At 38.3% G+C, this 27,316-nt stretch overlaps 2 protein-coding genes across 5 annotated transcripts; both read left to right on the top strand.

Annotated features, from left to right (window-relative positions):
- On the top strand, positions 1–3,658 carry cabp5b (calcium binding protein 5b). The gene is made up of 6 exons (XM_077734579.1): positions 1–230; positions 1,715–1,742; positions 1,836–1,979; positions 2,618–2,727; positions 2,806–2,953; positions 3,029–3,658. The coding sequence occupies exons 1-6, from the start codon at positions 180–182 to the stop codon at positions 3,055–3,057; spliced, it is 510 nt and encodes a 169-aa protein (XP_077590705.1). The 5' UTR covers positions 1–179; the 3' UTR covers positions 3,058–3,658.
- A 4,341-nt stretch (positions 3,659–7,999) lies between these two features.
- Positions 8,000–27,153, top strand: sez6l2 (seizure related 6 homolog (mouse)-like 2). 4 transcript variants are annotated; one of them, XM_077734068.1, is made up of 19 exons: positions 8,000–8,139; positions 10,099–10,179; positions 10,842–10,970; positions 11,170–11,274; positions 13,751–13,881; positions 14,758–14,950; positions 16,094–16,279; positions 16,381–16,564; positions 17,401–17,564; positions 19,167–19,361; positions 19,917–20,055; positions 21,252–21,448; positions 21,552–21,746; positions 22,102–22,296; positions 22,368–22,559; positions 22,999–23,037; positions 23,172–23,289; positions 23,371–23,482; positions 25,560–27,153. In XM_077734068.1, exons 2-19 carry the CDS (start codon positions 10,122–10,124, stop codon positions 25,587–25,589), a joined length of 2,562 nt encoding a protein of 853 aa, XP_077590194.1. In that variant the 5' UTR covers positions 8,000–8,139; positions 10,099–10,121; the 3' UTR covers positions 25,590–27,153. The 4 variants fall into 4 exon arrangements, with proteins under 4 accessions (XP_077590194.1, XP_077590193.1, XP_077590192.1 ...); XM_077734067.1 differs by having other exon boundaries at positions 11,167–11,274; XM_077734066.1 differs by having other exon boundaries at positions 11,059–11,274.
- The last annotated feature ends 163 nt before the right edge of the window (positions 27,154–27,316 follow it).

The raw sequence follows: 27,316 nt of genomic DNA, 5'->3' as shown, positions 1-27,316 counted from the left end.
ATGTTTCTATTACAAACCAAAGCTTCAGAGATAATCCATCCTCATCCCTCCTCTCTGCCATCCACTGATCAGATTTTACCCTCACTCTTAATAAAGACAGCATACATCTATAGGTCTAGTCATATATAGTACATGCGATAGTGCATTTCATAAATTACTTCTTAACAAAAGTAGAAATCATGAGTCTGAAACAAGCCTGCATCTTTCTAAAAGGAGGGAAACGGAGTCAAGTAAGTGCTTTTAACACCTCTTTTTCTCTATTTACTCTCCTTCTCAAACTAAGAATGAGGAGACAACAGCATGAACTTAAAATGTATTTGTAAACTGATCATTTTTTTATGAGACAATGAGCTATTGTTGAATACAGTGTTACCCCGCTACTTCGCGGTTCAGCTACCACGGACTCAGAGCTTTGCGGATTTTTTGGGGAAAAAAAATACAAATATTACATTGAAACAACATATTTTACAGTTTTTTTGTTATAACATGAATTTCACTCTCTCTACCCGTCTTCTATATGGTGTACTGTATATCGGGGGGTAAAAAAAATGCAAAAAAATTCAAAAAATAAATTAAAAAAAATAAATACTTTTTTTTGGGGGAATTAAATTCAAATTAGGCATTTTTGAAGGGGAATCCCTACTTCCCGGAAATTCACTTATCGCGGGTGGTCCCGGTCCCCATTAACCGCGATAACCGAGGGAACACTGTACTTATATTGGTCATTTGTATTCATTTGCAGTGTAAGCTTTATTGTAAGTAAAAAGGGAAAATAATCAAAACATTGCATTTTTAGAGTTGTCAAATGTATGCAGATTCAATGTTTTTCATTCATTTTGTGAACCGCTTTATCCTCACAAGGTTTACCGGGATGCTGGAGCCTAACCCAGCTAACTTCGGACCCGAGGCGGGGGCCACCTTGAATTGGTGCCAGCCAATTGCAGGGCACAGACATCCATTCATGCTCACATTCATGTCTAGGGGCAATTTAGAGTGTCCAACCAGCCTACCATGCATGTAGTATTAGGAATGTGAAGGTACTGCTGTTTCCTCCCACAAAAAATTGCATGGTAGGGTGGTTGAACACTCTAAATTGCCTGTATGTATGAGTGTGAGCGTGAATGGCTGTCCGTCTCCTCGTGCCCTGCGATTGGCTGGCCACCAATTCAGAGTGTCCACCACCTGGTGTCTGAAGTCATCTGGGATAGGCTCCAGCACCCCTTGCAACCCTTGTGAGGATAAGCGGTTCAGAAAATGAACAGTACACGACATCGTTAATTCTGAATTTGAACATTATAGTTACCTTAGTTTACAATGCAAATACCTTGGATGAAGACAAAAAAATGGGAGGTGGTGGTACCTCAAAAGGTTTAAAAAACCAAAAAGTGCAAACAAGATCAGGGAATCAAAAAAGACTGTCAAGAAATCGACAAGCAAAGGGAACTTCAATACACAGACAAGGGTTAAAGAGACACAGAGATCAGGTATAGGTCACACATGGGACACCTGAAACATGTTGGGAAGGTGACAAGAGGTGAAATAAATGGGGTTAAGGACAAGTTACATAGGGAAAAAGCCAAGAGTAATTTTACATAAAACTCAAAAAGCCCTTTATTGAATACATGAAGTCCTAATCTTGGGTATTGCTCCTTTTAATATAGTGTACAATCATAACATAAATATTGCTTCATGTGTTAATCTCTATTTTTTGCAGAGAGCTCTTACTAACGAGGAGATAGAAGGTAATTGTTGTATTTCTCCAACATATAATTAACAAGATTAAATGTTTTGATTTCCATGCAAGTTTAATCGCTCTCCCTTTACATTGTCTCCAGAGTTACGTGTGGCTTTTGTGGAGTTTGACAAAGACAAAGATGGCTTCATAAATTGTAAAGATTTGGGAAACCTGATGAGAACAATGGGTTACATGCCAACTGAAATGGAGCTGATAGAGCTTAGCCAAAACATCAACATGAACTGTAAGTTAATGATATAATTTATTATATTTTTATGACTATAATGCACAAAAAAAACATTGGTGAATGCTTATCTTTTAGTAACTTCAACTGTGTTAGACATCTTAATGGATTGGACGCCTAGCGCCATTAATAGCAGCTTATGAGTTTACAAGGAAGTGACTTAAAATTGCACCAAAATTAATAGTAAGTGACCTAAAATTGCACCAAATTAATAGTAAGTGAGCTAAAATTGCACCAAAATTCACAGTAAGTGACCTAGAATTACACCAAAATTAATAGTAAGTGACCTAAAATTGCACCAAAATTAACAGTAAGTGACCTAAAAATGCACCAAAATTAATGGTGAGTGACCTAAAATTACACCAAAATTAATAGTAAGTGAACAAAATATTGCACCAAAATTAATAGTAAGTGACCTAAAATTGCACCAAAATTAACAGTAAGTGACCTAAAATTGCACCAAAATTAATAGTAAGTGACCTAAAATTGCACCAAAATTAATAGTAAGTGACCTAAAATTGTACCAAAATGAATGGAAAGTGACCTAAAATTGCACCAAAATTAAAAGAAAGTGACCAAATGTCTACTGGCAATCACCAATGATAGAGTTTTTTTGTTTTTGTTTTTTGTCTACACAGTGGGCGGACGGGTGGATTTTGGGGACTTTGTGCAACTGATGACTCCCAAACTTCTGGCTGAAACTGCAGGCATGATTGGCATAAAAGAACTTAAAGAAGCTTTCAGAGAAGTGAGCTCATTATATACTAGTTGATGGGGGAGTTTAAATGTCCTATTTACATTATGAAAATTTTATCATCTCTTCCAGTTTGATATCGATGGTGATGGTTCGATCACATCCGATGAGATGAAGCACGCTGTCCTTAAATTATTAGGGGGACAAGCCAATAAAAAAGAAATTGAAGCACTTTTACAGGAAGCTGACAAAAATGGAGATGGGACTGTTGATTTTGAGGGTAAGAACAAGACCACACAAACAGTAGAGAACAAAAACTGCAGAAACAACCCTCACCAATTTATTTTTTCCATAGAATTTGTGAAAATGATGTCCAAGAAGTAAAGACAACAAAGGATGATGCATTTGGAGTCACTTCATACAGAAGATAAAAAAAAAATCATGCAGGCGCATTACCTCATGATTTTTTTTTCAAATTGAATTTAAAATAATTTAATTATTTTTTGTCTACAGCATGAAGTGGTAAATGCTGTAATATTTATGTACAGATTTAGATTTTTCTGTCACCCAGCCCTTCCTGAATTGTAATGTGTTGTGTTGTATTCTTATTGTTAGTTTGTTGCAATGTTACTGACACAAATATCAGTATCGGTAATTATACAGCACTAAAATAACTTGAGTACTGAGAATGAATGAGTACTACAAAATAATGTGCCAATGCTGTGCAATAATTTACTTTTTAAAATCTATTTTCCCAAACATTGGCCTACTTACTCAAGAATGCTGATGTCAAAATGAGGGCTTGTTGCCCTTCCCAGAATGATGACAGACATCTAAAAATGTTGCACTTAATCATTCTTCTACTTTGAATTCCGAAATACTAGTGGGAGGGGGCCAGTGACTGAATTTTCATAAATTGCAGGTAATGATTTTAAGATTAAAATTTCCGGATGAACAAATGTTTAGTTGTTGGTAACAGTCCCACATCAAGTGGATTAGACGTCTATTAACATCATTACTAGTAAGCAATGAGTTAAGGCAGTCTCTGACCAAGCCGTGAAATACAGGGTGACCCAAAAAGATGCGTACCCATGAAAATGTCTATTTTGACTTTGATTAAAAAGCTATTTACTTCAAATTACAACCACACATTATTCAGTTTATGGCAGACCATTCACCAAAGTTTCAGCTATTTCTGTCAATTTTTAGTCAATTTATGGCTTTCCCAAGATGTGTTCCAAATGTCCACCATTCCGTTGTAAGCAAACCTGTACTTGTCTGACAAAGTTGTCAATCACTTTTACACACTCCTCTTTCGGGATGGCTCTTATTTTTGTTGTGATGGCAGTTTTCAGTTCCTCAATAGTTTGAGACATTCGTTAAAAAAATGATTTTTTATCGAATAAAATATGGGTACGCATCTTTTTGGGTCACCCTGTATATGACTTTACAATTCAAGTGAGTATGCAGTGAGTTAAAATTGGAACTGGAAATTATCAAATAATTTCTGAGTTTGTGAATACATAAATTAAGGGATGAAGGGATAGTAATCAAACATCGCAAAAGATAAAGCAGATAATCCCATATTTCTCTATCATATTCCAATATAAAACGTATTACAAAATGTGCTAAACATTGACAGTTTAATAGGCATTAGCTAATAATACTGAAAAGTATATTTAGAATGTTGCCTTTTTTAATGTAGGTAAACTTCCATTTTGATCCAGTTTTATACCAATCGAATAGTGTAACAAACGAATGGAAAATATCTGTTTTCTTTCATGAGTATAAATCTCGCGAAAAAAAAAAGTTCACTGTTGTGATCATATATTTAGTTTTAGAAATGTGTAACGCCAAACATGTAACCATACAACATTAAATAGTATGCGTACAACATATAAGTATCTCAGGAATAATCTGTCACTCTGGCCTGGATTAGATCCGTCTATGTAATCCTCATACTGAGACCCTCACATGAACAGATGGCAGATAAAACAAAATAACCTCAGTAATTCTCATCAACTGCTTGTAAAATGCAACCAAAATTTTATATGAAACATTTATATTTTGCAAAACAGATATTTTGGTCATTTTTATTTGTTTGGAGAAGTTACTATTTTAAATGTGTATCAAATTATAAGTGTGGTTGTGGATGATTAGCTGTTTGTGTCATGTTTTGTTAGGGTTTTGGTGGTTGGGTTTGTTTCCTAGTGTTTCCTGTCCGCTTGATTGTTTCACCTGCTGTGTTTTTTTCTGGCTCGGGTGACCCAGGTGCCCGTAATCAACTCCTGTCTGTATATTTAAACCCGATGTTATTGTGTGCGTTGGCATGAAAATATCTTCTCTATTCGTCCTTCCCCGATGATTACGTTCATATACATTAATATTCATTCCTTCATCTTCCAACCGAGCTGTTGTCAGCCAAAAGGCAGACTAAACTCTAGACCAGGAATGGGCAAACCGCGGGCCACATACGGCTTTTTAATCCGGCCCGCTGACGTTGCCCAAATAATGTTGGTTTTTTTTTTCCTCAAGATTGCGCCGTCACGCAGAAGCCAGTAGCAGTAGCTCTGTCCACTCTTATTTGTTTTTCGTGTTTTACAGCCCCTCTATCTTTTTTTAAATTACATTTTAAAATGTCTTAATACATTCCTTTTTACTTTACTTTGTACTTTATACTTTTTACTTTAATGATGAGTGATCTTGATACGTTAGTCCTTTTTTCTGTTTATGTTTCATATGTACTGTTAACGGATGCAGTTTTTTTAATGTATCGTATCTTGTGCAGACACGCCCCATTCGTCACATTTTTTAAGTCAATGTGGCCCCCGGGCCGAAAAGTTAGCCCACCCCTGCTCTAGACTGGTCACCAGTTAGTCATAGGCCACACAGAGAGACAAACAACCATCCGCACTCCCAATCATACGCCCACCAGCGGGAATTGAGCCCGTGCCTGCCCGCACCGAAGTCAGGCGAGGGGACCTCTACAACGAGGCGGGCATTAACATGAATATGAAAATGTTATTTAACATGTGCTGTCTCTTTCCTAAATAAATCCAACTCAAACTCAATAAAACCTTAAGTTTATGCACCAGCACTCCCTTGTCATTGTCTGCTTCCTGCTCTTCGGTTTGAATAATAATGGGTATATTTTTTTGTAAAAAAAAGTACACGAAATATATGTACATTCCAAGTTCTCCTTTTAACTGGCAAAGAATATTGGCGATTTTAATATAGAGCTGAGTTCTTAGTGCATCGGCCTCACAGGGTTCTGGGTTCAAATCCAGGTTTGTCCACCAGCGTGAAATTTGCATGTTCTCCCCAGGCCTGCGCGGGTTTCATTCGGGTAGTCTGGGTTCCTCCCATACTCCATTCACGTCCATGGTAGACAGGTTGGGCACTATCCTAACTAGGTTTGCGAGGGGTGCTGGAGCCTATCCCCGCTGACTTCGGGCCAGAGGCGGGGGACACCCTGAATTGCTGGCCAGCCAAAACTAGGAGACAAACAACCATTCACACTCACCCTCACACTCAGGGGCAATTTAGAGTGTCCAATCAGCCTACCGTGCATGTCATTGGAATGTGGGAAGAAAACTGAATACCCGGAGAAAACCCACGCAGACCTGGGGAGCACAAGCCAACTGCACACAGGTGAACCCAGGTCCGCAACTGTCAGGGCGACGCAATAATCACTCATCTTCCGGGTTGCCTGTTAATGAACATATGTAAGACTAGTGCAAAATGAAAATATAATTATCTGCAAAGACAAGCAATGATACTTTTGCAATCAAATGTCTTACATAATTATATACCTTTGACAACCCTAATCGAAACAAATTAAGAGTGGAATAGGCTGTATTGAAATAATTTAAGATCACGTGAAAAATAAATAATCAAAATACTAGTCTATATGTTTTTAACTCATTCACTGCCAATGTGAGTGTGAATTAGTTTAGTTTAAACTGGGGGGATTTGCTGTGAATGCTCATCTTTCAGTGTCATTAATCCATTTTCATCCTTTACCAAATAGAAGGGACATCCAGCAATTTTTTTAAATAAGGGAAAATATTAATTTTATATAATATTGATGCACCCTTCCACAGCAAACAGATCATGTTAAGCATAAGATGGGCAAAGCTGGAAAGCAAAAGTGGCCAGCCATGCTTTCAGACAGCCTCATTCAATTATTTTCTTTTTTTTCCTTAAATCCCCTTCTGGCTAGGAGGCTGTTGAGGCCAATCCTGGCGACAACTTTCATCCATGCTGACCAACACTGACCTCTTGTTCCAGTTGCTTGTGCAGGTTTATGCTCTTTGATTCTGCCCAAGTAAAGGCAATATGCAATACTTTAGCTTCACAGGTTACATTATATCTAGAAACTTGTTTAAATTGTGACTCTGTCAGTCTTCTCAATAATGCAATATTTATTCTAATATTTGTACATCAATTTTCCTCTTAAATAATCATTTTGTGTATGTGTGTGTGTCTCCTGGGGGGGGGGGGTACATTTCCAACATATAGACAATGTTATACATGCATAAACATGCTTAAGAGTGTTATATAAAAGCATTATGTCATAAACAATCGCATTGCAGACATTTGACCCCTTGATGCCTAGATTTATCTATTTCACAAATATACCGCATAAACTATTAGAGGAATGCAAAAGTATGTAAAAATAGTATGTTAAAAAAATAATTAGGTCAAATTAAATTTTAAAAAAGGGCGGCTTAGTGGATGTCGGCAACACAGTTCTGAGGTCCTGTGTTCAAATGCAGGTCAGTCCAATGATTTGAATGTTCTCCCCAGGCCTGCATGGGTTTTCTTTGGGCCGAAGTCAGCTGGGATAAGCTCCAGCACCCCCCGCAACCCTAATGAAGATAAAGCGGTACAGAAAATGAATGAATTAATTGCATAAATTCTAAAAAAAAATACAGGTAGAAATAAATGTTCATTTATTCATTAATTTTCTGTACCGCTTAAGGGTCGCATGGGGTGTTGGAGCCTATTCCAGCTAACTATGGGCACCAGGCGGGTGGCAGCCTAAACTGGTGGCCAGCCAATCACAGGGTCGAGGAGATAGTATCACATTGAAGTGCGCGTATATGGCAATTGCAGACCTTGAAGTCACTCAAATGTACACATTTCAGATTAGGCGCTGCGTGACCTTGTTTAACCCAGGCAATTCTTTGACTCTGAGGGGTTTTCACGGGCTATCTCACTCACGCGCACCCCTCAGTGTCGAGCTCGGTCACTCCTGTCGGACTGGATGTTTTGCTCGTGCGTCTTCTGCAGTTCTCACAAACGGCCACTAGAGCGCGCCTGGCGCCTCAAACACAGATACATTTCGAACCGAATGCGTCAAGCACACAACAAGCATCCATAGGGGGCACCTCAGCATATTGAGGGGGGGCCTACAGCAACAGGATATTGTCCTTTAAGGCCATCGTAGGAGGCAATATAAAGGTATGTAACAGTGCATGTATTTTTTTTTTCATTCCTCGTTTATTAATCTGGAATACCGATGGCTCGAAATTATCCCGGACACAATGAGGGGCCGAGAAGATGCGAAGGATCCTTTCTGGCAGAGAAACGATCGTTTTTATGACATGCGAGGTTGGCATCACCGAGGAAACGCCTCGATGTGCATTTTTGATTGATTTTCATGGGGAAATGATGGCAACGTAAAACATTGGTGGCCTAGCTGCAGCAGAGAGAGGCGAGTCATCTTATGCATGTGGAATAGCGCATTTTCGGACACGCGTTTGCAGGCAGGGGAGGACACGCAAGTGCAAAGCATGCTTATTTTCCTCGCAACAGATGCTCTTTTGACCCTCACTGTTAAAATGATATCGGCAAAACACCTGCACTGAGTGACATTTTTTTCCATTAATGAACCCAGATTTTCATAGTCATACTTCCTATTCCAAAAAACAGGCTTGTGACGTAAACATACAGTACTCTACCTTTCCATTTGAACTATACTTTTTCCTAAAACTGTGATTATTACTTTTTTTCTACCTCGGTTGGAAATGCATCATCAGTCACATGGTACACTGGTTCAAAGCGTGATGCAAAAAGAGTTAATTCACTGGATATATTTCATTATAAGACTTTTTTGCAGAAAAAAATGATACCATTATAGAATAGCCCCAAGATGCAAAAGTCAAACATCAAGGGCACCAAAGCATTAAGATGACAAAGCATTATACCCTGAAAGGTACAATTATATATGTTTTAGCCAATCAGAATATCATGTTGTTCCTCAGAATCATGACATTTTGAGTTTGACTTTGATTTATTTGATAAGGGACAGCACATATTAATGAGCCTATTTATATTCATGTTAATGGACATCTCTCATTTTCTGAACCACTTTATCATCACTAGGGTGGTCGTGGGTGCTGGAGCCTATCCCAGCTGGCTTCGGGGCCAGAGGCGAGGGACACCTGAATTGGTGGCCAGCCAATCACAGGGCACAAGGAGACAAACAACCATTCACGCTCACACCCAAACCTCAGAACAATTTAGACTGTCCAATCAGTCTACTATGCATGTCGTTGGAATGTGTGAGGAAACCGGAGTACCCGAAGAAAACCCACACAGGCCCGGGGAAAACATGCAAACTCCACACAGGTGGACCGACCTGGATTTGAACCCAGGTCAGCCACTGTGAGGCCGACGTGCTAATCACTCACCTTCTGGGTTGCTCGTTAATGAACATATGTAATTATGTAGCCGATGGCTAATTTCTATCTTTAGTCCCTTGCATAGGTACAAGAGGAATGATGGCATACACTAGACACACATACATATACACATACACAAATATATAAGAAATATATGTAATATAATTTTAGACAGTGTCATGATTGCTTTTTTGTTTGTCTCACAGCCAGGCTTTAAGATGATTGGCAAAGAGGTTCAGAGACAGGAGTTCACATATGTTAATTGGTATTGAGTTCTAAGTATCTGCAGCGCGGACAGAGAAGGTGTTTTGGCTGAAAGCACTCTTTTTGAAGGGAACTATAGTCACCTCTAGAGCCAACCCTTGTTGATGTCTTGGATTTTTTTTGTACAAAATCTTGCTTTCTGATTGGAGATTGGAGGTGGAATCTACATATTTAAGTATTTTTCCAGTTCAGGTGTTTGTGTGTGTGTTTTTTTTTATTTATATCTGGTAATGGTGGTGCATTTTTGGCTTTCTCTCCAGTGCTTTCAAAGCTTGCTTATAAATGGTTTCAATTGGTTTTACTGTTGTTTTGTAGGCCGATGACCAACTTGTTAGTCAGTAAGTCATGTGATTATTGTGTCAAAATATAATTTTGCTCACTCAAGTACTAGATTGTTTCTAATGAACCTAAAATTAGACAAATTTAATTTAATTTGATTTAGTGTTTTTTTTAAATCGTATCTATTTTTCAGATCATTGGTTCTATTCTGGAGCCATGGAGATCTCATACCTTGCTGTGATACTGACTGTCACCATGAGCCACCAAGTTACAGGTAACTGCACATGTGCCAATGCCCTTGAATTTAGTTTAGTCCTATGACAATATATTGATCTGTTTATGTATTGCTATACATTGTAACCCGATGGGTTATCAAAATGCTCCCACCAAGGATGAATTTGTTATTTCAAAAAGAAGTCACGTAAAGAAATATCCCATTACAATGGCATCTGTTAATTCATTAGCTGCTATATTCATTTTTTTACCAGTAGATGGTGAATGAACGCTCATTGGCCCACAGTCAAACTGATTTGGGCGTCTAACAACGTCAATGTATGTAGTATTTATTGCTGTGAATGGCAGACAATGAAAAAGAAAGACAAAAGAATGTATAGAATATTGCAATAATATAGTGTTGGTGTGTTAAGTTACAGAAATATTGCGCTAAAAATGTCTTAGTCTGTAAGGAAATCAACAGTTTGACAGTGTCTGTGCAAAAAAATAAACATTGTCAATTTCTACATTTAGATCAATCCGTTTTTTCTCCTAATAGGAATAAAATAGAATAGAATATCGTAGATTGATTTTCTGACTCATTGTTGTATTTAATCGTACATTGTCAGGTTATGTTGAACCTTGTATCGCAAATTGTATCGTAATGGGAGGTAAAGAAGTGAGTTTATACGTATGTCTTAAACCATATTGTTCGTTGCATAGGCATGAGCTTCATGACCCCTGAGCCTGTTAAACCTCCAACATCATCCCCGGACTCTTACCCAATAGGTGGCATGATCCATGCTGCCCTACAGAGTAAGGAATACTCAGGCCAGTCTTCTGGCACGACAGGTAGCAAAATTTATTTTAATTGCCATTGTTATGTAATCTATAGTGGTTCACTCATAACGATGACATACCTTGTATTAAAATTCAGCAGGTACAACCACCAATCCAACACAACCAGTGCCTAGAGTCAGGCAAAGCGAATCAACTGCTACAGTCATTTCACCTGGACTGCTTACCACAGCATTGGGCTCTTCCTCTGCAGGCAGCCATGCAGGATTAAGGAACCGGATGTCATTTGTTCCCATTGAAGAGGAGACAACCACTTCCCTAATCACCACAACCACTATAACCACAATGCACATACCAGGTAACTACATTCATACCTTGAGATAGAAGCTTAATGCATTCCGGGACACTGAGCTCGTATGTCGATTTACTCGTGTCTAGAATCAACGTGTATATATATATATATATATGTGTGTATATATATATATATATGTGTGTGTATATATATATATATATATATATATATATATATATATATATATATATATATATATATATATATATATATATATATATATATATATATATATATATATGTGTATGTATATATGTATATGTATTGTATATATATATATATATATATATATATATATATATATATATATATATATATATATATATATATATATATATATATATATATATATATATATATATATATATATATATATATATATATATATATATATATATATATATATATGTATATATATATATATATATGTATATATATGTATATATGTATATATATATATGTAAATATATGTGTGTATATATATATATATATATATATATATATATATATATATATATATATATATATATATATATATATATATATATATATATATACACACATATATATATACATATACATATACATATATATATATATATATATATATATATATATATATATATATATATATATATATATATATATATATATATATATATATATATATATATATATATATATATATATATATATATATATATATATATATACATACATATATATATATATATATATATATATATATATATATATATATATATATATATATATATATATATATATATATATATATATATATATATATATATATATATATATATATATATATATATATATATATATATATATATATATATATATATATATATATAAAACGTTTTAACAATGCATCAGTTTGAATCAGCATTTAAGTTCCTTCAATATTTCTAATATTACATTTCAATTACATCATTTTTTGCTCTTATGTAACATATTTATAAAAACCCAATGGCATTATTCATCTATAATTGAATATTGATGTAAGCTGACTGTTGTCTTTTAATAATTAACCAAGTAAGTATGTATTTGCTTCTACTTTTACATTATGCAGTGTAACATGCTCTTTGTAGTTTTTTAGGATTTTTTTTTTGTGCCGAGAGGCACATAAGTAATTCAAGCTAGGTCCAACGAGAAGGAATAAGGTCGCTCTGTCGCTGAAGATGACTAGTTTTATATCACTTTAAAACCTGCATGAACAAAGTCTAATGAGATTCTGAGGATCCCTAAATGGGAACATCTGGCCCAGATGCCCATTAGTCAAGCGTAAAGGTTCTCTGTGTGAGTGAATTGTGTGGCCTTGTATAACCACCTAACGCAGGGGTGGGCAAACTTTTCGGCCTGGGGGCCACATTCACTTTAAAAATGTGACAGATGGACCGGGTCAGCATAAGATACGATACATAAAAAACTGCATCCGTTAAAAGTACATATGAAACTTAAACAGAAAAAAAGGTCTAAAGTATTAACATTGTCATCACTCATCATTAAAGTAAAAAGGAATGTATTAAGAAATATTAAAATGTAATTTAAAAAAAGGTAGAGGGGCTGTAAAACACAAAAAAACAAATAAGAGTGGACAGAGCTACTGCCATTGGCTTCCGTGTGACGGCGCCATCTTGGGGAAAAAATATAAATAAAAAATAAATAAACAAATAAAACATTATTTGGACAACGTCGGGGGTCTGGATTAAAATGCCTTGTGGGCCAGATGTGGCCCGCGGGCCGTAGTTTGCCCATGGATGGCCTAACGTGAAGATCTGTAAGTGCAAGGAGCCCGCTGTAGCATGCGGACATACACATATTTATCGGAAAATCTGTCACGAAAGATTGGCTTTTGGCGTAAAATCCAAGCCAATATGATTCAACATTCCTCAAAATGAGTAGTGCTGGGTATTGCCAACAACATAACAATCCAATACATATCATGATTCAGGGAATATGATACAATAGTATGTTACAGTAGTACAGAACAGTTTTAATATGCCATATGGACATTTGAAGTGTTGTTCCCATTCGGGCTGTGTATATTCAGTTTTTTATTCAGAGACAGGAACACGATAGAAATTGTTTCAGGGGAAGTTAGAGAGAGAAGAAAAGAATAATGGAGAAAAAAAGATAGGGAGACTCCATTTGGGGAGTAGATAACTGAAAGACGGGGAGAGAAAAGAAAAGTGTCTGAACAGGTGAGTACATAAACAATTTTACTCAGTATCGTGGGAAACCCAGTATTAAGACAAATCACCTCTAAGTATTAATCAACATTCTGCAATGTGCTCAATGGAACATGGTCATGTGTATGCCTTCTCTAACTTTTCTTGTTAGTCATGCGATGAATGTGACCGACGGGCAATTCAGACGTCGTCCCCAAACTTAAATCGCCCCTTTTCCAGTGAAATTGGAATATTTTTCAAATACCTGTTGATGTTTCTTATATTTGCAGTTCAGTGCAATGCATCATTGTCTGCAATGGAGGATGTTGTCGAGTCACCAAATTCTGCGTCGTCATCTGTTTCCCCGCTGGAATGTACCTACAGCATTACAGTATATGCAGGCTTTGGTGTGGAGATTCAGGTAAAGTATTTATCATGAGCACTCACTCTTTCCATTATTGTTTGTTCACATATTTTTAACTCATTGGGTGGAATTGATGGAGCAAGATGTTCAATTCATTTAGACTGGAAAGGAACCCATTCAAAATGGGTTGTATGTTTGGTGTCACCAATGGGAGGGACTAAACTATGAACATTCATGGTCAGTCTACAGATTTTAAAGTAATTCGAGTTCTGTTATGTCTGGCAGTGTGTGGAGTTGGACCCACATTTAGTGAAGCAGACAAACTTGTGGAAATTAAGGTGCACTCACGTGATTTTTAATGACCAAAACTTGTTTTCCAAAGAAAAACATCAAATACAGGGTGACCCAAAAAGATGCGTACCCATGAAAATTTCTATTTTGTACACTCTGGTATGATTTTGTCGCAAAATAGATCTCCAGGGAGAATATCTTCTGCTGATTTGTCCAAGACATTTTTGGGGCAACTATAGCTGAAAACGATCATCCATAGGTCCACCTTTCACGTCCTGCAACAGAAAAGACATTTGTTAAAAAAATGGATTTTTTATCGAATAAAATATGGGTACGCATCTTTTTGGGTCACCCTGTACAAACATCAGTAAAAACCTAAACAAAGCAAAAATTAAAGGACAGAACATAACATGCTTACAGGTAAGACGTGGGGAAACGAGGCGCAATGGACGTGAACTAAGAAACATGTGAGCACCGGACAAACCTACAAGGATTGACATATACCACAGGGTTTACATAGACAGACATGGGTTGATGAGACACTTCAACTTTCATCAATGCTAAGCAATGAGTGAATTGTGTTTTGTGCTGTGTATCCAAAATACAATTCATATTGCATTTTGTCATTATTTTCTTTGCCAGGTAAGGAAGGTGAATCTGTCCAAGGAGGAGTCCCTTACGATCATGGGGTATGGGGGTTCAGCACCTAAGCTTTTAGCCAATGAGACCCTGATGAGGGAGGGTCAAGTGATCCGCAGCACAACCAATCAGGTGCAAATCCACTATCGCACTCGCCAGTCGAATAACCACGGAAAGTTCATCCTGCACTATCAAGGTAAACTGACTTTAACATAACATTGCGCTGCTATCTATGTACGCAAGCATTGTTCTTTCTGTGATTAGACAAGAACCGTAGTCGGGTCAATTTCGATTGCATTTTATCAATCTAAAATAGGCTATAAATACACAGACATACCTCGACATATGAGCTTAATTTGTTCTGGGACTGAGCTCCTATGTCGATTTACTCGTAACTTAAATGAACGTTTCCCATAGAAATGAACTAAAAACAAATTCATTTGTTCCAACCCACTGAAGAAAACACCTAAAACGGGATATTGGATTGGAAAAAAAGTTTTTATATGTTCTAATTCACCTTCTATTAACAAACTAACAAGTTTTTTCACGGTAACGCACTCGTAACATAACTTAAATGAATTTGGACTATGATGCAGACAATCAAAAATAAGTTTAATCTAACCTTACACTAAACTCAATATTAATTTTGTTTTAAATTTTGCTACCCGGGTTGGCTCTATTTGCCCCGCTTCCACCCTGACTTTCAGATGCAACCTATCGAGGGTTGTTTGCTTTTGTATTCCCTTCAAAATATTCCGAAAATGATGCACACAAATATCCTCACAATAGGATAACTCACGACCACTTGCCAACGAGAAGTAGTATATACGCCATTCGCACTGACTAACGGGAAAAAAAACACTGAAAAGAATTCAATGCCCCGCCCAGTTCTCGTAGAGACATTACACGAAGGAGTTGCGACCAAAAAGATAGTGGCCATGATGGTCTTATGAGCGGCCTCTCGCGTCCGCTGTACGCTCGTATATCAAAATTTGTCTTGTAACTCAAGAAAAATATTTGCCCGAAATTTTACTCGTATCTCAAATTGCTCGTATGTCGGGGCACTCGTATGTCGAGGTACAACTGTACCAGTAGTTGGAGTTAGTTTCAAACTAAATTACATTTGCAACTCCCAATATGTGTTTTCTTCCATCCATTAAATATATCACGTTGTTTCAGGGGATATTATTGCTATTTTATACTATGGCAGCTACTGAGATAAATAAGTATAAGGGTTATAATATGCGAAAATCAGAATTTGTTGATGAAAGGGTTAGAATTCCATTTATGTGAGTCCACTTCTATTCGAAATAAGGTTGCACTATTTCTTGTCTTGCAGCTTTTATACTATCCTGCACCTTCCCTCCTTCTCCCGAAAACGGTGGCGTGACCGTAACCGACATCCATCCTGGCGGACAAGCTCACTTCCATTGTGATCCAGGTTTCCAAGTCCGTGGTCACGAAGTGGCTACCTGCGTCAACACAACACAACCGCACTGGAGTACATCCGAACCCCAATGTGTTGGTCAGTTATCTTATTTGAAGGCCCCTCGTGGGCAATAAATCTGCCTAGTGAATGTGGCTGATCTCTGAAATCTATATGTGCGGTGTTTTGTTTTTCCTCAGCTGTATCATGTGGGGGGTGGGTTCGTAATGCAACAGTGGGCCGTATCCTATCGCCACCCCCTCCATCTGTTACCAATCACAGTAATGGAAACAATCTGAGCTGTCACTGGTTACTAGAAGCCAAAGATGGGCACAGACTCCACTTGCATTTTGAGAGAATTGCACTGGACGAAGATGATGATAAGTAAGTTGTTTTGTGGATCACTAATTGTCGTTTGGCACTTTTCTTTCTCAAACTGTTTGATAATTTAAGAGTAGTAGGGGTGTCACAATATAGTATCAAGTTGGTGATGTATTGTGATTATTTGCATCACAATAGGTTTGCAGAATGCCAAACTATAATTTTCCTGAAATAATAAGTTTAAATTTGTAATATCATATACATACATCATATTCGTCTTGGCATATTTTTAGTTTCTTTCCCTGTATGGACCTAAAACTAATGACTCACTAAAATTCGCCCTGTCCCACTACAAGTAAATTGGATGTTTGGTACTGAAAAATTAGCATTCATAGCGAGTCCTTCCACTTTAAATGAATGGACATTAATATTGTGTTCATTTAAAGAAATTTTGCATGAAAGTCTTTTCATAATCCGTGACTAAGACAAAGGTGTTTGACACATTGTCGAGGATAGTGTAAAAAAGTGTTTCACCATTTATAAATTGCTTGTATTTGTATTTGTTTGCAGTGTAAAATATCGTAGATTGATTTCCTGACCATGGATCAATAATCGTTGTATTGCCACATTGTAAGATGAGTTATGGGACTTTTTTCCCCCTGATAGATGTACAAAAAGCACTGACAACATGATTTATTTCTAATGTAAAATCCTTTATACCAACAATGGTATAATGTTGGTGTAATGGTTTTAAAACCATTATACCAACAATAGATGACTGAATATAACTCCTTCATCAAATAATAACAGTGAACAAAAGTTAATTTGCTGACATCTTCCAGTTAGATATCCGTCATAAAATATGCAATGTCATATTAATGTTCTTTTTGTCCTTTTAGGTTAATTGTGCGCAGCGGAAACAGTTCTTTGTCACCTCCTCTCTTCGATTCAGATATGGATGACGTCCCAGAGCATGGACTGCTGAGTGAAGGCACCTCTCTTTACTTGGAACTTACTGCTGATTCATCCTCCATCCCTCTACTTTTGGCACTGCGATATGAAGGTGAGCATCAAGGACTCTTAGAAATGTACTCATTTGGAGTGAAAATTGATGACATCAATTTAAAAATATGTAAAATATCCTAACAACATACTTTCTGTTCTCCATGAAACAGGGTAGGATTTTCTAAATCCTTTCATAGAAACTATTAAAATGATTAATTATGCAAACTACTGCATACCAACAATTCACAACCTCAAAAAGGTTGTACCAAACATTAGGTTAAGTGTTAAATCTTTTTCATCAAGCCCAACCTAAATTGCTTCTAAAAAGCATTTTGTTGGACAAAATGGAATGAACGTCTGCAATGCTTTATTTTATTTTTAAAGTGCAATTTGCCAGTTTCAAATTTCCTTCCTGACTATTATCGGTATCTATTCGATATGTATTACGTCATCTATGTGTATCTAAGAAACAATGTGCCAATGCTGTGGAATGCGTACTTTTCATGAGATCTAGTTTCCAAATCCTGGTCACCCTATTCAAGATGGCCACCAGGTACAGACACTGCTATAAAAAGAGCAGTTTATGTCCTTCCCAAGATGATGGTAGACATCAAATTGTGTGTCATTCAACCATCTTTCTGCTGTGAATTTAAATTACTTTAATACTAGTAGACAACCAATCCATTTGAAGTCTGAGGCTGGTAGCGATTGAAATACCCTTCCGCAGACTAAAATCAGCCTTTCCAGAAATTAGTTTATCACTAGTAGATGTCCAACCTATTTGAAGTAAGAAGGTCTTAGCGAATTACCATATGTTCCAACGCTGTCAATGGCAAACAATAAGTCTGACATTGTCTGACCAAGCCATGATAGCAAATACTTTCCAGTCAAGTGAATATGCAGTAATTTAGTATTAAACATTTACCGCATTTTCACGACTATAAGGCGCACCGCAATATAAGGCGCACCCTCAATGAATGACATTGTTTCCACAAATAAGGCGCACTGTATTATAAGGCGCACTGTATTATGAGGCACACTGTCTATTTTGGAGAAAATTTAAGACTTTTAAGTGCGCCTTATAGACGTGAAAATACGGTAATTGCTATTGACTTCCAGGTATGAAGCAGTCACTACACAGACACCTCTAGAGCGATTGTTGATGTTTTGGATTTTTTTGGATAAAATCTTGAATTTGGGGAGGAGCTATATGATGGAAGATTTTGTAAACTAAGATGGCATCTGCATTATTAACAGTATTGTTTCAGTTCAGGCGTTTGTGTTTTTTTAATATTCGATCGTGGTGGTTTTTCGTTTTTGGTTTTCTGTTTCTTCCATATATAAGGCGCACTGGATTACAAGGCGCACTGTCTATTTTGGAGAAAATTTAAGACTTTTAAGTGCGCCTTATAGTCGTGAAAATACGGTATTTAAACAAAATGCAGTTTCGATATTAGCCAATACCACACAGGTACCACCAGCCCAAAAAAAACGGTCTCCTTGCAAGGCTCTTTCCAACAGCCTAATTGGTGCCTATTTATAGTTTACATAAGACTTTACATTGACAAATTGAAAATGCGAGTTTTCTCGTTATGAGAGGGAAGCACTATTGATACTATATGGAATGAAATCTCATTTTTCATCCTTTTTTTATTCTCAGCATTTGATGATGAACACTGCTGGGAGCCCTACATGCCCCACGGAAATTTTAGCAGCAGTGACATTAGCTACCAACTGGGAACCACTGTTACCTTCAGCTGCTCACCAGGGTTTGTCATGGAACAGGGATCAGCTACCATTGAGTGTGTGGATCCCACCAACCCTCACTGGAATGACAGTGAACCTGTGTGCAAGGGTATGTAATATGACTGTTAAGATATAAGTAAATCCCCAAAAATATTTTCAACTAATGAGGAATAAGCGGTTCAGAAAATGAATCAATTGAATGCTTTGATTGTCATTAAATAAGTGCAATGAGATTTAAAGTGTTCACCGCATAGTGCACAAATAACAACAACAAACAAACAGACAAATAAACATTAAATAAATAATAAATAAATAACTAGTCCCAGTGATATCAGCAGAGAGGAGCGGCCTTATTCCATCTGAAGTCCAAGATGAGTTCAGTCGTTTTAGATTATTGAGCGTGCACCACTCGCTGAAGCTATGGACTAAATAACAACAACAGCAAAAACACATAATGATAAATATATAACCAGTATATAATAATAGTTAATTTGTTATAATAATTTAGTGCATTAGAGCAGTAATTTGCATATCAAATGGTTTTGAAACCTGAACAATTTGTATGTAGAAGCATTCATCAATCTGACATTACCACTGCACAAAATGTTTGCCATCTGGACCCTGTCCTTTCACCTCTGTTTTTACCTTTCTGTTGTTCCATCAGCACTGTGTGGAGGTGACCTGACTGATCCATCGGGTACAATCCTTTCTCCTGATTGGCCTCAGAGCTACTCTAAGGGCTTGGATTGTCTATGGCAGATCCACATTAATGAAGAAAAGCGCATTGAACTAGACATCCATATGTGAGTTTGTTTCATTTTCTTCATTTAAGCAGGTGAGACCAGCTCAACATTTTTGTGTTAGAGCATAGCTGCCAAATTTAAAGCCTTTGCTGCAAAGAGTCAACATCATGTGCAGGTGAAGCACGATGGCGAGCGCCAGGTGGTCGGGCCTGCATCCTTTGGGCACGGCAAGGTGGTTTGGAGTCCCCTTTCCATGGCCTGACCACTTCTGTGAGAGGGCAAAGAGATAGGATGTGAAAACAGTTGGCCAAAGTCATTGGAAGTCCGATCCTTTGCTCTAGAAGCTGACTCTGGATCTGGAAAGTCACCCATCTGGTAGGGAGGGAGGCTCGAGTTGGTGCAAAACGTTCAGAAATTCCAACTTGATGTAGTAGGGCTCACCTTTACGCATTGCTTGGGCTCTGGAACCAGTCCTCTCGAGGCGAGGGTTGAAACTGTTATACTCTCGAGTCGCTTATGGTGAAAGACGACAAACATGTGTGGGCATACTCATTACCATCCGGCTCGCTGTCTGTATATTGGGCTTCAGCCCGGTAGACGATAGGGTAGTCTCCCTCCGCCCTCGATTGGGAATACGGGCCCCGACTGTTGTTTGCGCATATGTACCACAGCAGCTCAGAGTAAAAAAGAAGGACTGGATCATATGTTCCAACTTCCATTTATAAGGGAATCACACATCTCAGCTTCCCTGAGAAAGACAATTCAGGGGTACTGAAGAGCAGGGTCTGTCACAAAGTTCAATTTCAGATTCAGGAGGAGCAGTGTGGTTTTTGTCCTGGCTGCGGAACAGGTCTATAGCCCAGAAAGGTTTTTGGGGTTTATGGGAGTTTGCCCAAATAAACTATAGATGTGTTTTGTGGACTAAGAGAAAGTGTTCGACTATGTCTCCCGTGGATTTTTGTAGGGGTTGCTCTGGGAATATGGTGTACTAGAAAACCTGATACAGGGGGTTCGGTCCTTGTATGAAGTCATTAGTCATTAATACCCCCGTTACAGTATGGTAAGGTGAAGGTCATACATATTTTTATGTTCATATTGTATGGTGTGTATAATATAATTTATGTCAAATCACAAATGAATACAAATGCATTTTTTATTTTTCTTAGTTGATGGAACCCCAAGCAGTTCCAGTCCTAAACAAAGAAGAATAAAAAATCTTCCTGCACTAATAAATGTTTCTTTTTTCCCAATAAAAGCTTAAACATTCGCCACACTGATGTGCTGACCATTTTTGACGGCCGCGATCTCATGTCCCACGTCATCGGCCATTACCTGGGTTCCAAAGAGCGCTTCCAAGTTGTATCCGGGGGGTCAGAGGTCACCATTCAGTTTCAAAGTGACCCAGTAGATTCCAGTTTTATTCTGAGTCAGGGATTTCTCATTCATTATCGTGGTAAGATTAGTTTGCTAAATGTAAAAATACAGTCATTCTTATTACTCATACTAAATACTGTCAAACACTTAATATTATGCATGATATTTGTTTTGTCATACAGAGGTTGAGCCAAACGATACTTGTCCCACTCTACCTCAAATCGAGTTCGGGTGGATTAGCTCATCTCATTCCTTCCCAGTGAGAGGGAGCGTGCTCACTTATCAATGTCAACCAGGGTATGACATCAACGGCTCGGACATCATCACCTGTCAGTGGGACCTTTCTTGGAGTAGCAGCCCACCTACCTGTGTCAAAGGTAAAAGTCCACAGCAATTTTTGCAGTTTATAATCATTATCATACATCTCAGTACGTGGAGGAAACCCACACAGGCCTGGGGATAACACCCAGGACCCCAGAACTGTGAGGCTGACGCGCTAACAACTTGCACCACCAGGCTGCCCTTACTCACCGTTTCTTAGTATGATTTCTTGCCATGGCAGAGCATAGGGAAACTACATTTGTCAAGAGAAGAAAGACATTTAGTTTACTCGAACGCAATTTATCTGCAACTAAAAGCACTTTTTCGTACAGCATGTGGTGACCTGATTTAAATCCACGAAGACTTGACCATTCCTGAATATATTTCTCTTTTTTTGCAAATTCCATGCAGTTCACCAGTGTTCTGACCCAGGAGAGGTTGTAAACGGAGCACGCTCAGTGCGCCCTGAAGCCGGTTTTGCTGTTGGAACTACTGTACGTTTCTCCTGTAACCAAGGTTACCAACTAGAAGGTCCAAGCCAAATCTCTTGCCACGGACGAGATACTGGTACCCCAAAATGGAGTGACCACAGCCCAAAATGTGTCTGTAAGTATCATTCACTGTACATGGGTGAGAAAACTTGACTACATGACTATTTTTTTCTGTGTTTTGCCCAGTAAAGTACGATCCATGCCCAAATCCTGGCGTCCCAGACAATGGTTACCAAACGTTGTATAAGCACAGTTACCAGGCAGGAGAAACTCTGCGTTTCTTCTGTTATGAGGGCTATGAGCTCATTGGTGAGGTCATCATCAGCTGTGTTCCAGGTCACCCTTCTCAGTGGAACAGCCCACCACCCTTTTGCAAAGGTAATGATCAGTCACAAATTGTTGTCTGCTGCTCATTTGCCACTGCCTTTGTGATCTCCTCCTTGAGTCCTCCTTTGGAACTGTTCATCACTCCCCCATGTTTTCTCAATTTGTGGATAATGACTCTTAGCATAGTTTAGAAATTAAAAATTTCAGAACTTTTTTGTAACTTGAAAATTTCGTAAGTAGAGCAGTAATACCATGGCGATGCTCCAGAAAATGTATTTTCAAAGATCTAATTTCCAACCAACTAATTGCTGGTGGCCATACTCAATGCCGCCAGCTATGCATGCCACTCCAAACAAAAAAAATTGTCACCCTTCCCAAAATGATCATTGACTTCTTATTTAATGGCTTCTAATCATTCTCCTGCTGCATATTTAACTGAGTTCATCACTCAATAATTCAATAATTTTGTTATGTCCTTTACTTCATATAGTGGCCTATGAGGATCTTCTTGAAGATCACAAATTAGAAGGTGATTATATTTTCAGTTTTGTCTTGGTAATAGATAATGTTACCCTTGAACGCCATTTTATTTTGGCAAAATCTTGTCTTGTATTTACAGTAATTCAATGTATTTTGTGTGTGTGTATTTTTTAAATATCACAGTGTCTCAATCATTTGAGACCTCCCATCAGATCCTAAGTGAGAACATCGCTCTTGCAATTATTCTGCCCATCATCCTGGTCATTCTCCTGATCGGAGGAATTTACATGTACTATACAAAGTAAGTACAACATGTGTTAACTAATTCAAACTTTCATGAATTGATGAGATTGTATTATTATTATTATTTTCTTCCTCTTAGCATTTGCAGGCTAGAATGGAAGCCACTCTTCTGGAAGTCACTTTCTCACACACACTCCTACAGTCCCATTACGGTGGAGTCTGATTTCAACAATCCTCTTTACGAGGCAGGGGTGAGGAAATAAACATCATCTTCTTCTATTTATCCGAGGTCGGGTCGTGGAGGCAGCAGCTTCAGCAGGGAAGCCCAGACTTCCCTCTCCCAAACTAATTCATTTAGCTCTTCCGGGAAGATAGCATGGCATTCACGGGAGACATAGTCTCCCCAGTGTGTCGTGAGTTGGCCCCTGTGGACAGTGACGTGCCCAGCAGGCATCCTAATCAGATGACCTTGCCAACTCATCTGGCTCCTCTCGACGCAGAGGAGCAGTGGCTCTACTGCGAGCCCTTATTTCAGCCGCTTGCATCTGGGATCTTGTTTTTTCCGTCATGACCCACAGCTTGTGACCATAGATGAAGGTTGTAACGTAGATCAACCGGTCAATAGAAAGCTTCAGACCGATGTAAAGTCGGCATGACTGCAGACACCGATCTGCCTGGCGATCGCCCGCTCCATTTTTTCCCCTCATTCGTAAACAAGACCCCAAGATACTTAAAACCTTCTACTTGGTGAATGGCCTCTTGCCGGACCTGGAGAGGACATACCAACCTTTTTTTGGCCAGCCCGTACCCATCAGCTGTCTCCGGAGTCCTGCGGACCAAAAAGGCCCGAAAGAACTCCTCCGTCAGCCTGATGACATCCCCTTACTGCCAGTGTCTACCAGTTCTGAGTTAGCCGCCACGACAGGCACCGACCATTTTGCAGCCACAGGGCCGGTCTACCGGCTCAACAATAAAGACATGGTACATGGTGACACTCAGATTCAATGTCCCCCACTGCTCCAGCGACATGAGAGAAGCTCTGACGGTTTTGGTCTGCCAGGCCGGACCAGCATCTTCCCCTAGTATAGGAGCCGAATCACCACCTGGTGGTGTTCGGTTGGCATCACCACCCCTCTCATGACCACAAAGTCAATCATCGAGCTGTGGCCTAGTGTGTCCTGGTGTCAAGTGCACTTATGGACACCTTTATGCTTGAACATAGTGTTTATTACTGAGAATCCATAGCGGGCGCAGAAGTCCAACATAGAACACCACACGGGTTCTGTTCAGGGGGGTCATTCTTCCCAATCACGGCCCTCCAGGTCTCACTATTGTTGCACATGTTAGCATTGAAGTCCCCTAGCAGTTAGGCGAGTGAACCACTTCCTCATAAAGTCTCTGGCCATTGTACAAATATTATTTATTCATTCATTCATTTTTCCAAGCCACTTATTTCACAAGGGTCGCGGGGGATGCTGGAGTCTATCCCAGCCAACAATGGGCACCAGTTGGTCGCCAGCAAATCGCAAGGCACAGGAGACGAACAACCATTCACACTCATACCAAGGGGCAACCATTCTACTATCCATGGTTTTGGGATGCCAGAGGAAATCGGAGTACCTAGAGAAAACCTGCAAACGTCATACAGTAAGGAATCACCTGGGATCGAACCTTCGACCACAGGGCTGTGAGACCAATGCACTAACTACTCACCCACAGGGCCGCCACCATACAAATATTAATTAGTAGAAAAGAATTTGTTTATATGAGCAAAAATGTATATGCTGCCGTGGAGCTTCTCTTTATTCTGTAAAATTTAAGGTTGCAGCATTACTTGAGGTATTTAACATTTTGTGACAGATCAGCTTAATGACAATTTAAAAAGTGAGTGAGTTGTTGTTATTGTTCAGTAAATAATTAAAAATGTATTATATTGGGCCTGTGTAAGTTTTCTCTGGGTTTCCCGATTTCCTCCCACATCCCCAAACAAGCATGGTAGGCTGGCTGTGCATTCTAAATTGCCTCTAGTTTGAGCTAGAGTGTGAATGGTTGTTCATCTCCTTGTGCCCTGCGATTGACAGGTCACAAGTTCAGAATGTCTTCCGCCTGGAGCCTGCATTTGGCTGGGATAGGCTTCAGCTCACCCCGCAACTGTTGTGTGGATAAGCTGTATAGACGATGAATAAATGATTGTATTATATTGTGGCATCTCAATATTTTTTTCTAAAATAGCCTATCTGTTGATAAAAGACATTTTTCATATTGCATACCGATGCAAGGTATCATAATATGAATTTGCTTTTGATATATTTCTCTTTTTGTCCACAGGATACACGCGAATATGAAGTGTCCATTTAAAGGCCAAATTATCTTGGTGGGATATAAAATTATTCATTGACAAAAAAAATGTTTGTTATTGTGGAAGATCATGACCATGCCCTTTTTAGTTGTATTTATTATTCATCAATTCTACTACAATGTATTTGTTTTCTTAATAATGGAAGTCCTATTTTCATTACATTGGCCTTTGGTGAATTTGACGTCATTCAATGTTCCATAGGGGTTTGTGCCTTAGGGTTAAAAAAAAAAAAAATCACACGAAGAAAGGTAACAGAAAAGGTTCACAGAAATGATGAGGCTGTCAACAGTGCGAGGCTGTCAGCCATCTTGGGTCGGTCGACCATCAATTGGAAACTTATGCTCAAAAAGTACATATTCTTCAGCATGGGGATATTGTTTCTTAATACTCCCCAATACCAATGACCTTGTTTTAGTATCATATCGGTACTGGTATTTTCTGGATTGATGCAGCACAATTATGAACCGGCTGCCATTGACGATGGTAGACGTCGAGTTCATTTGATGTGAGGGGGTGGGCAGTGAATGAACTAATTTCTAAAATTGTGCCACTTCAAATAGTCTGGACAGCCATCTGTAATAAACCAGTGAAACTAATTTACAATAGACTACAAACAATGCACTTGAATGTTTTGTGTTCATTTATGTGGCGTACATCGCAAACTGAAATGTATTAATTCACCATTTTCTCTCTTACTCACTTTGTCTCTGTGTAAAGTAAACACAAACACAATGAATGTAAATAAATAACTTGATATTGACGGAGGTTGATGTATACAGTATATACAATACTAAATTAAATATATAAGCGTCATATTTACACTTCTACACGCTGTTGGTGGGAGGTTGTATATTTTGATTAAAGAGATCATGAAAATTCAGTGCCAAATTATAATGTTGTATAACTTTTCATGTCCTTTCAGTGTTTCATCCCTTGTTGAAGTAGTGTTATCAAAGACAATGTTTTGTTTTTATTCTTTGGGGTGGCATGGCTCAGTCATCGAGTAGTCGCCTGCTGACCGAATGGTCAGGGGTTCGATTCCTCTGTCCTGTTGACAATGTCAAAGTATCCTTGAGCAAAGATACTGAACCCCACGTTAGATTTGAGGTGACTGTCAAAACACTGAGTACCTCCACGGTGGGAAAGTGCTATATAAAAGAAAGGCTGTTTGCCAAAAACAACCAATGTCTCATAACTAACTGTACATGGGAAGGCGAGGCCCTGAATGTCATTATGCTGATATAGCATGCACTGATTGTAAATTATATTGCTTCTGCTCAGTCTTTCCATTACCATTATAGTTATCGACATATCTGACTTGATGTTGTATGCACTATGTTGATAAAAAAATACAGCTTTGGCTGTTTGCTGTAATGCTTTATGTATTTATTTAAAACTGATTGTTTGCCTCATTCACTGCGCTAAATGGGAGCTCTTGGAGACTGTTGCGTGGTAGATGTAATTATCAGTAGCATTTCTTTGCTTTATATATGACTCAATTTGGTTGAAGGCAATAATTTAATTGCTGAACTGGAAATAAAGTCTCTGTTTAATGGTGTAAAATCTGTTGAGATTTCATTTTTGTGAAACCAAAATCCCATTATTTGAACATGGGTAAGACAGCACCATTTTTCTCCCCCATTCCAAAAATATGCATGTTGTCATTCATGTTTCATTGAAGAATCCTGCTGTGTAAGTATAGTCTTGAAGTGTTTTTTTATTTGAG

This window comes from Stigmatopora nigra, chromosome 15, assembly GCF_051989575.1.
Source record: "Stigmatopora nigra isolate UIUO_SnigA chromosome 15, RoL_Snig_1.1, whole genome shotgun sequence".
Classification (NCBI taxonomy): Eukaryota; Metazoa; Chordata; class Actinopteri; order Syngnathiformes; family Syngnathidae; genus Stigmatopora; species Stigmatopora nigra.
Note: the sequence above shows the minus strand (reverse complement) of the source record. Positions and strands in the feature narration are given on the sequence as shown.

Coding starts and splice junctions, on each gene's coding strand:
- cabp5b (XM_077734579.1), top strand. CDS start 180: ATGAGTCTGAAACAAGCCTGCATCTTTCTAAAAGGAGGGAAACGGAGT. Junction 231..1,714: donor AAGGAGGGAAACGGAGTCAA/GTAAGTGCTTTT, acceptor TATTTTTTGCAG/AGAGCTCTTACTAACGAGGA. Junction 1,743..1,835: donor TACTAACGAGGAGATAGAAG/GTAATTGTTGTA, acceptor CATTGTCTCCAG/AGTTACGTGTGGCTTTTGTG.
- sez6l2 (XM_077734065.1), top strand. CDS start 10,122: ATGGAGATCTCATACCTTGCTGTGATACTGACTGTCACCATGAGCCAC. Junction 16,280..16,380: donor ATCCGAACCCCAATGTGTTG/GTCAGTTATCTT, acceptor GTTTTTCCTCAG/CTGTATCATGTGGGGGGTGG. Junction 17,565..19,166: donor TTTGGCACTGCGATATGAAG/GTGAGCATCAAG, acceptor TTTTATTCTCAG/CATTTGATGATGAACACTGC.